Source organism: Pongo abelii, chromosome 10 (assembly GCF_028885655.2).
Source record: "Pongo abelii isolate AG06213 chromosome 10, NHGRI_mPonAbe1-v2.0_pri, whole genome shotgun sequence".
NCBI lineage: Eukaryota > Metazoa > Chordata > Mammalia > Primates > Hominidae > Pongo > Pongo abelii.
The window spans coordinates 92,802,979-92,819,427 of record NC_071995.2 but is presented as its reverse complement, the minus strand read 5'-3'; the positions used below and the strand labels follow the sequence as shown (position 1 = coordinate 92,819,427).

Here is a 16,449-nt window from a genome sequence, read left to right as displayed (position 1 = left end):
ATAATACTGCTAAGCAAGTGAACCCCAATATCCCAGTGTGTTCAGGAACCTTCCTTGCCTCCTCTGTCTTGTTATGTGCAGGCTTCTCTGGCACTCAGATCTCTGAGAAGTCACGTGCACCCCTCACCGCCCTCGGCACTCACCCAGTATGTGGGTTAAGAGGCCAAAGGAAGTATCGCTCAATATTGCAAACAAACAGGAAATTTAGAACTTCTTCAGGAAGCAAGGACCTACACAAAAGGTTACAAGGTCTACTGTGAATGTTGTGGAGGGAGGCGAGGCTTGGGACTTCCAGGGCTTTGTTTAGCATCAACACACTTGTCACCCAGTGAAGGCTAAAGGATAACTCTTCTCTGGCTTTCCTAGGTTCTTTTCTGCTGAACCTCAGGGTGGAGAGAGTTCAGGAGACAGGAATCATAGCCTTCTAAGAAGGGAATACGTGACAAGTACATTGTGAGAGCCCTTCATGGGCTTGTCTGCTCAAGCAACGAAAGAAAACTTCAGCCCCAGACACAATCGATCTGCAAGTTATTCCAGGAAATGGGTGGGAGTCCTGGATGTTTTAAAAGAATGTCCATGGGACTAGGATTGGAGATGAGGAAGGAGACACGGGGTCAAGTCTTGCTCTTACCTCATAGTGGCCAATGGTGTTTAGCTTGGTGATTCCATCTTCAAGAATCACAGAGGAACTGTCGATGTCCAGAAGTTCTTTCTGTCGTGTGCCCACTTGAAGCTCTGAAAAAGAGCATTTTGTTCCTTTTTAGAGAGTTTTAAAATGCTACCACTTTACTTTCACAAATTTACGGATAACTAAAACTTGAATAAAGTGGTAAATCTTTGTTTGAAGGTGTAGAGATGTATCAGCCAGACTGGTAGCCTGAATTCTGAGTTCTGTTTTATTTTGTTTGTTTGTTTAGGGCTCTGATGTTTCAAACCACTTTTTCCCTGATAAGCCTGGAAGTAAAGCCACTGAAGACAAAATAATGCATTCTATGAGGGACGACTAAGCTCTTCAACAAAAATTCCAGAAGCAAATTTGTATATGCTCACACTTGTGTGCCCATGTTCACAAAGAGAGGCGTGATATGAACCATCTCTGTAGGCTCCTGTTCAGGGTGGAGGGGGAGGCATCAGTGTGCAAAGGTCCCAGCACCACAGGGTGCAGACTCTCTGGCCAAGGCTGCTAACCTATGCCTAGGTCAGCATGTGGCGCACAAATGTGATTTTTCTTTTTTTGGAACCTGCATGTTGTTTAATTATTATTTTAGTGTCAACTCAGTGCCAACATTTAAAGATTAAAAGATTGCACATAGGCTGGACATAGGAGCTCAGGCCTGTAATCCCAATACTTTGGGAGGCTGAGGCAGGGGGATTACTTGAGGCTAGGAGTTCAAGACCAGTCTGGGCAACATAGTGAGACTGTCCCTATAAAATTTTTTTTTTTAAGTTTTTAAGTTGCATATAAAAAACTGGATATCTGATTTCTTAAAAAAAAAAAAAATCGAACAGTCTAGTAACACAATCTGCAGTCCACATGGCAACCACTGAAGCAAATGGCACTGTCCCCTTGGATGGCGAGTCCTTTCCCATTAAGTCAAGCTCCACTGCTTTCTGTAGTCGCAGGCGGCTGACACCCCTTATGTATTTTCTGCCCCTTTGGGCATCTGCATTTTTGAGTCTCTGCTGTAAGAGCTCCAAGCATAGCTGCTTCTGGTGTTGGATTTCTTTTTTTTTGGTTTTCGTTTTTTGTTTGGAGACAGGGTCTCCCTCCATTGCCCAGGCTGGAGTACAGTGGCGCAATCTGGGCTCACTGCAACCTCTGCCTCCTGGGTTCAAGCGATTCTTCTGCCTCAGCCTCCCAAGTAGCTGGGACCACAGGTGTGCACCACCATGCCTGGCTATTTTTGTATTTGTAGTAGAGACGGGGTTTCACCATGTTGGCCAGGCTGGTCTCCAACTCCTGACTTCAGGTGATCCACCCGCCTTGGCCTCTCAAAGTGCTGGGATTACAGGCGTGAGCCACCGTGTCCAGCCTGGTGTTGGATTTCAGTACAGTTGATGGCTGGTTTCTGGAGGTAGTCTGGGAAATCAGCAGGCACGCAGAAGCCTGACACGGCTGATAGGCTGTGTCCCCAGGCCCCCTGCCTGGGGGCCTTGCTCTGCTCCTTGCCTGCCTACTTTAGGAGGCAAGGGACACCCAAACTCAGGAAAAGAGTAAGGATGCTACTACCTGCTCATCAGCGGCAGGACCAAGACTGTCGGGCGGGGTATGCCCATGTCCTTTGTAGTGACAGCCACACATCTGCAAGATGTATGCTCAGGGCAAGGAAGCTGGGGGTCTGGGGTCAGGGTCATGGTGTCCTGGCTGGGGATCCCCCTTTGATCCTGTATCTAACCAAATGAGCTAAAATGGTCCTTAAGTGACTCAACAGTCACCCAAGGAAGGAAGCAGAAGAGGGGTGCCTTAGCAGCCCTGCTTTCTTTAAAGCCACATCACCAAGTTGCCCCACATTTGCATGGTCTCAAACTTCCAAGACCCTGCCTCAAGGCTTTATCAATGGCCTTTTAGCAGGGGGCTGGACTGGGAGGGCCGAGTGGGAGGATTTTAATTGCCTGCTTAGTCAAGGCCTATAACTGTACATCAAGGGGAAGTGAACCTCGTTACACTGTCTGTCAACACCATGATTTTATTCTTCGTTTCTGTCCCATTATCTGCTATAAAATCCCACGACAGTCTCCTGGGAGGACTGCACGGAGCTCAACTTTAAAATGTTGATGAACATTTGAGGGAAGTGGGGCCCTGTTAGCTTGCTCACGCATATGCTCTCCTTTGCAGTATACCAGTAGAGCCCGAAAATGAATTCATAGCAGATGCTGCTGCACACTGGGTGAGGACGGAGCATATACTTAATACAGGATGCGATTAGCAGAGGAAGATGACCTTTCTAGCAGGCTGGAGTTAACACCCAGAGTCTGAGCCACCCACTAATGACCCGCTCATTATCACAACAAACAAATCAAATGCCAGTGTGAAATGCAACACATGCAGAGGGCACTGTGTTGACACCTTTCTGTACTTCATGATGCAAGGTGATTCCGTTCAGTCTCAGGGTTTGCAATCTCATGAATCTGATTTACAGACGTAATATTTAAAGACAACAGCAACAAACGCCATCTTTGAAGGACCGTGCTTCCTTCAAAGAATCAGGATGCCCATGAGAGACCAAAGCAGTCTCTTGGCCCCTAGACATGCCCTCCAGGAACAACCTGGCTGTGTAAGTGTCACTGAACGGAAGCTGGTGGGGGCAGGGAGGGGGGGGCAGGGAGGGAGGGACACTCATCAGGGCCTGGGACCACATAGCTCCCGCACCGCCTTACCAAGACCAATTTCATTAAGCTGAAGTCCATAAGGAGAGCCATTTTTGCTTAAGAATGCTTGGAAAATCTTTTCTTTGGCTTGGCCAATGGTGTCACAGTCGAGAACATTGACTGAAATATTCCGACAGACATCTGCACTCTCGTTTTCCGGGATTTTTTCAAAGATGACGTTTAATGCCTGCAAGAGTACAAACAGGTTTCCAAGTCTATTAGATAATTGCAATCTGAAAGGCATTTCATAAAAGACACAAACCTTGGCAAGTCCCACTAATACCTCTGACAGCACATTAGCAAACACTGTGTTGCATTAGACTACTTTCATCTTTTCTCCATAATCCATTCTTTTCAGGGATAATGGAAAGGAAAACAGAAAGTTAAAACTCTCATTATAGAGCAAGCATTGAATAAATATATCTGAGAGGAAAAAATATATATACACATAAATAGTCGAAAAATGGTAATTTGGTGATTTCTAATTTCTCCTCAAAAGAAAAAGAAAAAAAAGAATTGGAAGGGTTTCACAGTAGATGAGGCAGATGGGTGATTATCTTTTTTATTAACAGGACCACAGAGTCCCAGAAGTGAAGTTCTAGGTGACAGGGAAGGTTACGAGGTCCCCATATTGACCATGCCAGAGGTCACTTTTTTTTTTGAGATAGAGTCCTGCTCTGTCACCCAGGCTGGAGTGCAATGGTGCTATCTTGGCTGACTGCAACCTCTGCCTCCTGGGTTCAAGCAATTCTCCTGCCTCAGCCTCCCAAATAGCTGGGATTACATGCACATGCCACCATGCCTGGCTAATTTTTGTATTTTTTTTAGTAGAAATGGGGTTTCACCATGTTGGCCAGGCTGGTCTCAAACTCCTGACCTTGTGATCTGCTCACCTCAGCCTCCCAAAGTGCTAGGATTACAGGCGTGAGCCACTGTGCCCGGCCCAAAGAGGTCACTTTTTTAATATGCAGCATTAATTACAGCAACATTCATCTACCCCTCCGCTTTCAACATCCTCAATCAGATGGTTTCCCCAGCCCTCATTAAAGCACTGAGATCCCCACCCCATACTATGATTCTTGCATTAATTACTTTACATTTCAGCACCATTACTTAAGATTTTGTCAGTGAACATTCTCCCAGTGCAGCAAAACTTCAGAATCAGACTAATGGGGGAAGTAAGGCCTTTGTGCACGTGTGAGAAAACAGAACTAGGGAATATTTCAAAACAAACTGAAAAGCAATTCCAAGTTTACTTTGTCTAAGAACAAATAGATCTAAAACAACAAAGTTTTACCTGATACATACCTTCACAGGAATTGATTCAGGGAAGAGCCAAGAGTATTTTGCAAATAGCATAACATAGCAGTTTAGATTCTAATGCACCTTGGTAATCACAAAGTCAGAAAGGCTTGGGTATGGTGTGAAATGCACAGTTATTTAATGTTTTGAGCCTGGCTTAACAAGGGAATGTAAAATGATCAAGTAATGGGAATTTTGTGGTTTTTTTTTTTTTTTGGTTTTAAGGAGCGGAGAGTTTAATAGGCAAGAAGGAAGGGAGAAGACAGAAGGAAGATGCTCCCCCATACAGAGACAGGGGGAGGGGGGCTCCAAAGCCGAAAAGAGGAGGTCCCCAAGTACTGTGGACACCAGCCAGGTATATATATGCAGAGGCTGGAGGAGGCAATGTCTGATTTGCATAGGGCTCAGGGGAGAGATGAAAACACAAATAATATGGAAGATGGGAACCCTCAGGCCTACCTCAACTTAAAAATGGGTGTAATAACAGTACCAGCCTTCTAGCATTGTTACAGAGATTAAATGTGATCATGCATTCAAGGGCTTAGCACAGGGCCAGGCTGCTGGGAAAGGCTTGATGATAATATTGGTAATAAAACCTGTTACTATTGTTGGTATTAGTATCCATTCATTTGCAAACAGATTCAGCCCACATTGAACAGCTAGGACACCCACTCCATGCTCAGTGTCTCTGAGTAAGGAGGAGGCTGCCAGCAATGAACCCAGTGGAACCCAGTAGACTCCTGGCTTTCATTCCAGTCCACCGCAAGCCAGCTGGGTGACCTCTGAGCCCATCCCTAACCAGCTGTGTAACCTCTCTGTATGTTGCTTTCTCATCTGCAAAGAGGGCATAACAGTAACTGCATAGTTCTTAGAACAGCATCTGGCATGTGAGCCTGTGACTTATGGACCACTGATGTGGATGTGGGGCTTCTGAAATTTCGGGAGGTTCTCAGGGGTGTATCTTCTCTTTAATGCTGCTATGGTCTGAATATTGATGTCCCCCTAAATCCAGGCATTGAAATCCTAACCCCTAAGGTGATGGTACTTGGAGGTGGGGCCTTTGGAGGGGATTAGATCATGAGGGCAGAGTCCTCATAAATGGGATTAGTGCCCTTATAAAAGAGGCCTCAGAGAGCTGCCCTGCCCTTTCCTCCATGTGAGGACCCAGCAGGAAGGCGCCATCATGAGAAAGGGGGCTCTCACAGGACACCAACTCTTGATCTTGGACTGCTCATCCTCCAGAACTGTGAGAAATAACTTTCTATTATTTATAAGCCACCCAGTTTATGGTGTTTATAAAGAGCTGAGACAAACACCACTAAATCTTGCCCTTATAATCCTGTTGATAATTATGCAACAGTAAATTTTGTTCTGGTCTCAACCAAATGATTAAAACTCCAAATCAGTGGAATCTGAACTCTGAGGTTAGCCGGTGATCTCCGTTTGGCCTGTACGAGTTTCCCTCCTACGACAGAGTCACTCCCTTGCCTGCTCTCAGAGAACCTTTGTGTTCTGGGCCAGCCACCCACTAGGAAGGGGTTCAAAGGCCTGTCTGCTCACAAACAAGAAACAAAAAATACCAGACAGGAGAGAAGGCAGGGAGCTGGTGGGCAGAGTGTCTAGAAGGAACCAACATGTGAAGCCTCACACTCGAGCCCTCTCCTCACCTCCCTTTTCTAGAAATGTTTCTTGGAGCCTTTGGGACCAGATGCTCTGCCAAACACATTTCAAGACCTATTTCTCTGAATCCTCCCAACATTCTGGTACAGGAGGTTGTATTATTATTGCCATCCCTGTTGTAGAGTGAGGGAACTGAGGCATGGACGGGCTGAGTAACTTGCTCCAGGAACAGCTCACCAGTGGCAGAACCAGGAATTGAAGCCAGATTTGCCTAACTGCACAATTGGTGCCACAAACCCCTCGGCTATGCCATCCCCGCTTTACCGCCCGCCCTTCCTCCCTCCTCCTGGTTCCACCTATAGCCTAGGAGCCCTCCTGACCCTCCAGAAACCCTGGCTTAGCCCAGGCTGTAAGCAATGTCCTAAGCTAAATTCCCCACACCAGTGGGAGGGGTAGGTGTGAAGGGGTCAATGCTGGTCCCACCACCTATGATCTTGTTGGGGTCTTGCCTTATTTCTCTACAAGGTGATATTCTCATGGTGGGGGATAATTGCAGTTAAGCTACTTCAGTTTCTAAAGGGAAAGATGAATGGGAGGCACCTTTTAATCGGACCTTCAGCAATCTCAGCTTGTTTAATAGTTTTATAAATATTTGTGAAACAGCATTCTATTACTACCTAAAGGCACTATTGTCTTTAACAAAAACACCTTTTTATGGGCAATAAATGTTCTTTTTAAAAACATAACCAAAAGAAAAAAAAAAACCTTAACTGGATGTAAAATAATGTAAATCTGCCACTGCCTCCACAGCTAGATGGGTGGAAAAGAGGTAAAATGGCATTTTACAGAGTCCACAGGGAATTCTGAGAGTAAATTCAGACACAAATTGATATGTGTTCATTTTTTATGCTGCTAACACTTAGTGCTCAAACAGCAGTTTCTTAAGGCGTAAGTACAGTCAAGGCCCTTGGGGTCAGCTTCTTAACACCTCCACCCCCAGGCTGGGAAAGCGCACACGGGCCTCTGCTCTGTGATGGGGAGCAGATGCCTGTGCCATGTCAGACAGCGTGACATCACAGCATCTGCCCTCAGCCACTGTACCCCATCGGGGGAGATACCTCGATGGAAGCGCCATCTCTCCGGCTCCCATACTCCCACCAAAGCCCATTTAACCAGCATGTTCTCCTGCCCTATTTGGTATTAGGGCTGGGATGTCAGAGAGATGTTATGACATAGTCCTTGTTCTCAGATAATTCATGATAAATTTCAGAGACAAAAGCATCACCTGTGGGACAACAGTCACCCATCAGTGACTATCACCCTCAGCAAGTATCCACAGAGGATTCTGAGTAGGGAGGACAGCGGGGGTCAGGGCCCTGAGTTCCAGGCCCAGCACCGGGCCACCTGGACCCTCCCAATTCTCTGCTGCTCACCAGCTGAGGGAATGTCGGGAAGTCGTCTAACTTCGCTGAGCCTTAAAATCCTCATTGTTCCTATCTCAAAGGAGTGACAGGATCACTAAATAATGACATATCATAACAGCAAATTAAGGAGTGCTTTATAGGTGCCAGACACTGTTTTAAATGACGTGTGTGTATTTGTATATGTAAATCTCAGAAACAACCCTGTGAGGTAGATTCTTTTACTCATCCCCTTGTGGCAGATGAGAAACTGAGGCACAGAAAGGTTAAATAAATGGCACAAGGTCAGGCAGCAAGAAAATGGTAGAACCGGGTACTGCAGCTCTGTGTTCTTAAACACTCGGTGATCCTGCCTTTCGAAGTACAAGAATGTTTTGTAAAGTAAGCATGGTCCAAATCTATGGGATGGCATAATACTCAGAAAATACCCATGAAAGGCTAAAGAGCTGTGAAATGTACACTGGTCCCTTCCCCAGAAATCTGCCCTCTGTTTAGAGGGACTGCCCTGCCTCTTCCTATTTCCTTGGCAGAAAAGTGTCAGTAAGCTGCGGTGGCAGATCTGGTTTGTCGTCCAGCCAGCAGTCATCCCTTCTCTGCTAACACAAGCCAGGTCTGCACAGCAGTGTGTCCAGCCTGGGTTGGGAGGCATGATCGGCAGCAACTCCCTTCTCTTTCACCAGGGACTGGTCATGTAACCCAGCTCTGGCCAACACATAAAAGCAAGCGTTTTCTTTCTTTCTTTTTTAATAGACAGGGTCTCACTCTGTTGCCCAGGCTGAAGTGCAGTGATGTGATGATGGCTTACTGCAGTCTCGACCTCCCAGGCTCAGGCAATCCTCCCACCTCAGCCTCCCACGTAGCAGAGACCACGTAGCAGAGGCTACAGGTGCACACTGCCATGCTTGGCTAAATTTTTTTTTTTTTTTTTTTTTTTTTTTAGAGACAGGGTCTTGCTGTGTTGCCCAGGCTAGTCTTGAACTCCTGAGCTCAAGTGATCCTCCCACCTTGGCCTCCCAAAGTGCCGGGATTACAGGTGTGAGCCACCACACCCTGTCGGAAGTCTTCTATCCAAACAAAAGGGGGAGTAGTGCTTGGAGCGGTGGCAGCCATCTTGTGACTAGGATGGCAGGGCCAGGAGGTACTGGGAGATGGTGATGCAGAGCTCTGACACCACGGAGTGTATGGACCGGCTTGGAGCTCCTTCCCTCCAGACTTTCTGCTCTAAGAGGCAAGTCATGCTCTTACTATTTCAGGCATCCTTAGTTCAATTTTCTCTTACTTATAGCTGCATGTGCCAAACTGCCAGAGCTCATTTTGTGGATGCTGAGGTAGATAGATTCGTCTATTGATGACCATTTACTTTGCACCTATTGTGTGCAGGGCACTGTAGGTGATACAAATCAGAACCTGTACTCATCCTGCTTGGGAAGTACTAGCAGACTAGTAGAAGAACTGTGGAGCATATACAACAAATTCTAATGCCAGGTAGAATGTGGGAGGTATAGATGGAGCATTTTAGGGATTTAGAGAGATACCTCTTTTAGATCGGCAGGGGGTTTTCAACAGAGAAATCAAGGAAGGCTACATGGAGGAGGTAGCATTTGAATTGGGTCTGCAAAGAGCTGCAGTTCATGAGGGAGGCCCCTGGACCATGGAGACACTTGGCTTCCAGTCTCTAATTAGACTGGTGAGCAGGAAGCTTCACTCACTCACTCAGGCTATCAGGTCAGGAAGTCTACAGAAAAAAATTCCACCTTCTTTGGGTGGAAGTAGGGGTGGAGGACTTGTAGCCCAGGCCTGCCTTCCAAAACCACCTCCTGCCACCTGAAAGAGAGTCCCCGTACTATTCATAGGAAAAAAATATGATAAAGAAAAGAATATGGTTCTAGATTTGTAATAATAAGGACCAGCACTTATTGCTTACCATGTACTGGGAATGCAATTATAGGTTCATTCAGTCCTCACAACTGCTCTATGAAGTAGGTGCCATTATTAGCCTCATTTAATAGATGAGGAAACTGAGACACAGATTTAGAAGCATGTCCAAAATCATGGAGCCGGGGGGAGTCGTAACTAGGACGTGTCCTGACTCTGAGCTGCAAAGCGAAGAGGCCAGCCAAGGTGAGGAGCCTCCCAAGGGCAGTTCCCCTCTGCTTGAGGGCCTCAATCAATGCTCTCCCAGGAGACAGGCTGGACATAAGCAATCTGGTAGAGGAGGCTTGACATCCTCACCCCAGCTTGATATTGAACCCCACAGAACCCACAGAATCTGGAACACCCTGTGCCTCAGGTGCCACCTAAGGACATTTTTACAGAGCTCCTGTTCACCCAGAATAAAGGTGACATTTCCCAGCCTCTGCTGCTGCCAGGTGTGGCCAGTGTGCTCCAGATTCAGTGGGCTCAAATGATCCTCCCACCTTGGCCTCCCAAAGTGCTGGGATTACAGGTGTGAGCCACCACACCCAGTTGGAAGTCTTCTATCCGAACAAAAAGGAGAGTAGTGCTTGGAGCGGTGGCAGCCATCTTGTGACTAGGATGGCAGGGCCAGGAGGCACTGGGAGATGGTGATCCAGAGCTGGCCTCTTGGCTTCGCAGCTCAGAGTCAGGACATGTCCTAGTTACGACTAAGTCCGAGTTATTGACTGAGTCCTGGCCAATGACATTAAGTGGGTATGTTATGTGGCACTTCCTTAAAAGATGGCTGGTGACCATCTGCCCTCCTTTCTACAGCCCTGCTTACATCCTGCTGGCTGGGATGGGGAATGAGGCTGGGGGTAAGGAGACACTTAGAATATGAGGACAAGAGAGGAGCAGCTGCTCTATCAGCCCAGCACTGCCCACCCAGAATGCCACCAGGGAGAGAACTCAGCTTCTGTGTTGCTGAAGCCACAGACATCTTGGGTCTCTGTTCCATACAGCTGAACTGCATCCTGATTGATTTGGGAATGATGCCTATTACCAAGGAGGGTTATGAGAAAGAAAAGGCTGTTGGAAAATGTATGGTCCAGAAGGCCTGGGAAGAGGGCCAGGCTGGAAGGGCCTGGCCCCTTTGTAGCATGTCAGCCATCAGCCTCTCACAGGTTATCACGGTCGCCTCCTGTTCACATCTGCCCAATGGGATATTGTCTGCCACAGGTTGTAAACACCCCATTACAGGTGTCGTATGTAACATTTTTTACAAGAACATAAGCACACAGGCACCCAAGAAATGCTTTTCATGATGATGGAATCAGCTCATCAACTCCCCCATATCCCACATCATCAATAAATAACCAACTAAAAAGAATACTGAGGGGACACTTTCTGCTTAGCGAAGCTTACAGGAGACAAGAGAAAAGCACACCTCAGACAAGGTAAACTGAATGAAAAAAGAATGAGCACCTACTTCACGCCAGGCAAGATGGGTAGATGTGGTACATGTATTATTTTCTGACCTCATCACAAATATGGGAGGGCAGGTTTTGGTCATTGCCTGTTTACAGAAGAGGAAACAGGTTTCGAGAGGTTGAGAGACTTGCTCAGAGTAAAGTGGCTGAGTCCAGATTCAAACCCAAGACTATCAGACTCCAAACCCCACCTCTTCTGCACACGGCCTGGGAACATGTAATTGCATTCCCCTTTCACTACCGGTTTTACCCATCGTCTCGTCACATGATTTGGTGGTTTTGGGTATTGAGGAGGCAGAGAGGTTAAGGCTGCATGGGGCTGGCAGGATGAATCGAGGGCAGGGAACAGGTCTTTTCCCACATGGGAAGATGATCTGGCTACCTCACTGTCTCCTCAACCATATTCTTGGTTAATAAAAGCAGGAATGTTGCTGCCTCCTTTCTGTAATACCTTATAATGCCTAGAAAGTAATTGTAAAAGAATTTATTACAAACTGGCAACTTTATCACAAAAGGCCTTGGAGGAATAATTGCTTTCATTAAATAAAACCTATAAAATATATTTCTAATTTTATTTCAGGGCCGAATGAAAGTCATGAGAAGAGCCTAGTTCTCATACCAACCTGAATTAAAGAGAGAAGAAACAAGAAAGAAAATTCAGTTTCAGAAGTTCCGTAGAAGCAGCATGAGGCCAGAGTTAGAAGTGCAAGTCTCAGGGAAACTTCTGATCTAAGCTTCTTTCCAAGCCAGAGTCAGCAGCCCTGGGACATTCTGCCTCATGTTCCCCTTTGAGCTGCACTTGCCCGTCCAGCCTCCCCCTCTTCACTCTGCTCCCCTTTTCTTTTCCCCACAAAGATCCATAAATCACAGCTTCCTGGAACAAGGGATCTGCTACCCTAACAGAAAAGTAGGGGGTGGAGAACAGGGTAACAAGAGCCTTTTTCCATTTAAAAAAAAAAAAAAAAGTAATGGAGATAATTTTCTCAAATTTAGGTTTCTCTCACCAATTTTTCTATACTTGCTAGCATTTGCTAACGTTTTGTCCATCCTAGAATCAAGTATGAAGAGCTGTCTGATTTAGCCCAAGATAACTGATTTCAGTATTCACAGTATTTGCGGGTGCAGGGTGGGGGGTGGGGGTGGGTGTTGTGTGTTGGCAAAGAGCCCCATGAGTTTCAGACTTGTAAATAGTGGCAAGGCATTTCCATTGCTGTGTGCCAGAAGGGGAGGAAAGAGGCCAAGCCTGTTTGTGGGTTTGTGGGAGGGAGGATTCTAGTTCTTATTCTCTACTATGTCAAGCTCTAGATTAAAGGCCAGCAAACTTTCTGCAAAGGGCCAGAAAGTATTTAAGGCTTAAAACCCATATGGTCTCTGCGACAACTACTCCACTCTGCACTGTAGCAGGAAAGCAGCTATAGACAATAAGGAAATGAACAGGTGTTCCAATAAAACTTTATAAAAATAGGCAGAGGGGCCACATTTGGCCCACAGGCTGTTGTTTGCTGGTCCCTGCTCTAGATAACAGTACCTTCAAATGGAATGCTAACTTTGACAATGGCAACAAGACAAATCTGGAAAATGCTTTCTATCTCCGCCATGACTTGTGATAAAAATTTACCATTCTCTGAGGGGTACAAATATAAATAATGATCCTAACAATAACATAATAGAGTCACATTTGAGCTATAAAGAAAAAAATTAAATACTTTTATATTTAGATAACTAAATTATTTTCTAATTCCAAGATTACAGGCATGAGAAGAAAGTGTATGAAGAGGAAAGTCATTTAAAGCATCTATTACACGTTAATTTTTCATTTTCCATGACTTGCCATCAACGAGGGAATGACTTACCTAAAATGATTATACAAAGTGGTTTCACTCTTTGATCAGGAAGCTCAGAACACTAACTATGAAGTTAGTAATAGTTTCAGTACTATTGCAAGTCATAATGGAAATGATTTGCACTATGGTAGAAAAAGAAAAAGCTCAAGAATTGTTAATTAACTTCACTGTTTCTCCACAAATGGTAGGAGTATTAAAAACAAGATTGCTGAAGTGCAAACATCAGGATTTAATGAACAATGGGATGTAATTGAAGTAACAGAGAATGACTTAGTCGGGACAGTGGGTTGTTTAATTACGGGGCTAATGATCTTCTGCAAGGACAAACTAAATGGAACAGAAGCAGCCAGCACTGGTAGGCAGAGCACTGTTAAATGAAGTATACTAGTAAGAAACTCCTGGTAGAGACACCTAGGGCTCTGTTATATATGAGATATTTTATTAAACGTAATTGTCCCAAAATGGTAACTGCTAGAGAAAGAGACAGACTGGGGTAGGCTGGCATAAACCTTCAATAAATCAAATTGGAGGCATTAATATTTCTGCAGGCATGTACTTGTGCTTTTTCAAGAATTTCTAATAATCTTGAAAACTTTCTTATAGATAGGAGAATGAAGGCAATAATATTTTTGTCGGAACAGTTTTCCAGGGTGCCAAGATGCTATCTCTCAGATACAGCAGATTGGCAAGCTCGTTTTCTGAGTTTAAGAGTTCAAAAAACCATTTCACACTTAACTTTGATTACAAGTCAACCTTCTCTTGCTAATTCAGCACGCTTGCTACGAGTTATTGGTTTTTCTCATCTCTTCCTGAAAGTGAAGCAAACGTCCCTTCTCCCATGTGAAATCCTCAAACTTTCACTAACTCCTCCAAAGTTCCACTCTTGACAAAACGCAAGCTGAGTCTGAGACACTCCATCAACAAAATCAAACATGTTCAAAATTTTGCAAAGGGGAAAAAAACCCAGCAGAGCAATAGGTCTTATTCTTGGCTGGATGCAGTTGCTCACACCTGTAATCCCAGCACTTCGGGAGGACAAGGCAGGTGGATCACTTGAGGCCAGGAGTTCAAGACCAGGCTAGCCAACATGGCGAAAACCCATTTCTACTAAAAATACAAGCATTAGCCTGGCATGGTGGCAGGTGCCTATAATCCCAGGTACTTGGGAGACTGAGGCAGGAGAATCGCTTGAACCCCGGAGACGGAGGTTGCAGTGAGGCGAGACTGTGCCACTGCACTCCAGCCTGCGCTACAGAGTGATACTCCTTTAAAAAAAAAAAAAAAAAAAAAAAAAAAAAGGTCTTATTCTCTTCCAGCTGTCCGATCTGAATTCCTAGATATTAAGGAAAGACTAAAGTCCTGGGTGTGCACAGCCCTACCCCTGGTGCTGACATTAGGGAGAATACAGATATCAGGGCGTTCTATCTCACTGTTGCCTTATTAAACACCAGCCTGGAATGCTTGATAGAGTGGGATGATTTCTTATGGTCCTGGAGGAAGCATGGCTCTAGGGGACTTTGCTTGGATTTTTGGCAAGACAGAGGAATTTTCTTCTCCATATGCAAGAAGAGAGCATTACTTCCCAGGGCCCATTTGTTAGTATCATGATTTCATGTATAAGAAATTGGCAAGATGCCTTTATGTTCTAGAAAACCCCCCACACCTCAGGGAGAACACATCCTCATCTGAGAGGTGTGAAAGCTAACTTTTAGGTTGCTATATGAGGTGCTGCGCTTCTGAGCATTTAGCTGAACACGAGCTTGGGGGCCTTTTTTCCAAACGTGTCCCTGCCTTGGCACCAGGTTCTGTCATTTCAAGTGGTTCGTGAGGATGCTCTTGATTTCTGACTTTCCTTTCCTTGAAAGAATCTGCCCCCAACCTCCCGCCTCCCCAGCACACACAGACACACAGAATCAGTTTGTTCACCACACCTTGGTTTTCAGTTACATAAACCACCTCAGGCAAATTTGGGAAATCAAGTCCTAAAATGGCTGGGTGTACATGCTTGGGAGGGGTAGGTGGGGGAAGTGAAAAAGAGGGGGAGAAGGGAAGGGAGGAAGAAAGAAAATTAGAAATATGGTGGTTCAGGCTGGGGGAAATGCCTGAAAGGAAATGAAAAACTTAAATTTTTTATATTGACCTTCTGCTAACAGTTTGTCACACAAGCATAGAACGGATCATGTGCCTTCTCTGTAGTTTCTCATACAACCGCCAACCATGAAAGGGGGGCCAGGCCAGGCCCCATAAGAGGCACTAACAATCATTTTTAAAGGCAAGGCCCCTAGAAACAAGTGGCCCATTCCTTTTCAAGGCTCAACTCTTATGTACCGGCAAATCTGAATTTGAAAAGGAAGATTTATGTGGATTTCTGAAATCATGATTTTCCATTACCCTTTTCCCCAGGGGCTATAAAGAAAAAAAAATTTTAAGAGTCGACATGAATTTCTTCAGCATCAAGTAACATTTTGATGATGAGTTGAGTGTTAACAAATCAGAAACACATGGTCTTAATTGACTGAAATAATGTTTCAAAATGAAAAGGAGAAAACACGTTCAGATGTAAAGCATTAAAAAGGCTTCAAAACCTCAAAAGTTGCCTCAGGCATCTGACTTCTTCCTGATTCCATCCCATCTTCTCCTTTCCTGTCCTTCCTGTTTGGGTCGATGTTGTCTCGCGACTGAAATGCTGGAGGATTCCCCTGACTATATTCATTTGCAAATATTTCTCTTTGGAGACCTTTGGGGCTTCTAAAACGTCTTAAAGGCACGAACATCTTCTAGGTTAGGAATGACAAGCCCAGGATCAGTGAAAGGTGAGTCAACAGGCCCTGTGCAAAGTTTGTCTCTTGTTCTCCAAAGATACCCAGTGGTGTCCAGGCTGAACACACATCAGTGTTATCTGGAAGGTTTACAAAATACATCCATGCCTGGGCTTCCTCCCCAAAGATTCTGATTCAGTCAGTCCCGAGGGAGAGCCCGGGCACTGGTTTATTTGGACCTGCATTTTAAACAAGGGTTCAATGAGATCTGGATCAAATGGAATAAAGTTTTAGGTAGCACTCATGTGCCAGGCAATGTTCTAAGTGCTTTTTATAATACTGACTCTTAATCCTCAAAACACCTCATGAGATGGGTAGGAACCGTGACCATCATTTCCATTTCACATGTGAGGAGAATGAGGCATAGAGAGGTTTAGAAACTTGCCCAACATTACACAGCTAACCAGTGGCAGAGGCAGGATTCCAAAATGTCTGGCCCCAGAGTCCATACTGTTAACCACTCTACCAACAGTTGTCAAGCAGCACCGGCAGCATCAGGAAGCTGGTTAGAGAAGTGAATTCTCAGGCCATAGCCTGGATTTACTGCATCAGAAACTCCAGCATGCTGCCTAGTGACTGGTGTTTAGTGAGCTTTCTGGGCGATTCTGCTAGATGCTCAAGTTTGAGAACCACTGCAGCCCACTCTCCGGCCTCTCAGATGCGGATGGGTATATTGACACAATTCAGA

The 16,449-nt window shown here is 45.3% G+C and overlaps 1 protein-coding gene across 3 annotated transcripts in view; it reads right to left on the bottom strand.

The window, feature by feature from the left end:
* The window catches only part of PLXNC1 (plexin C1), a 159,301-nt gene that overhangs the window by 24,654 nt on the left and 118,198 nt on the right, over positions 1–16,449 (bottom strand). For all 3 annotated transcript variants that reach the window (XM_002823595.5, XM_054527490.2, XM_054527491.2), the window contains exons 22-23: positions 3,379–3,556; positions 632–735 (exon numbers count right to left, since the gene is read on the bottom strand). In XM_002823595.5, coding sequence (XP_002823641.3) covers positions 632–735; positions 3,379–3,556 — 282 coding nt within the window. The remainder of the gene's footprint in view (positions 1–631; positions 736–3,378; positions 3,557–16,449) is intronic.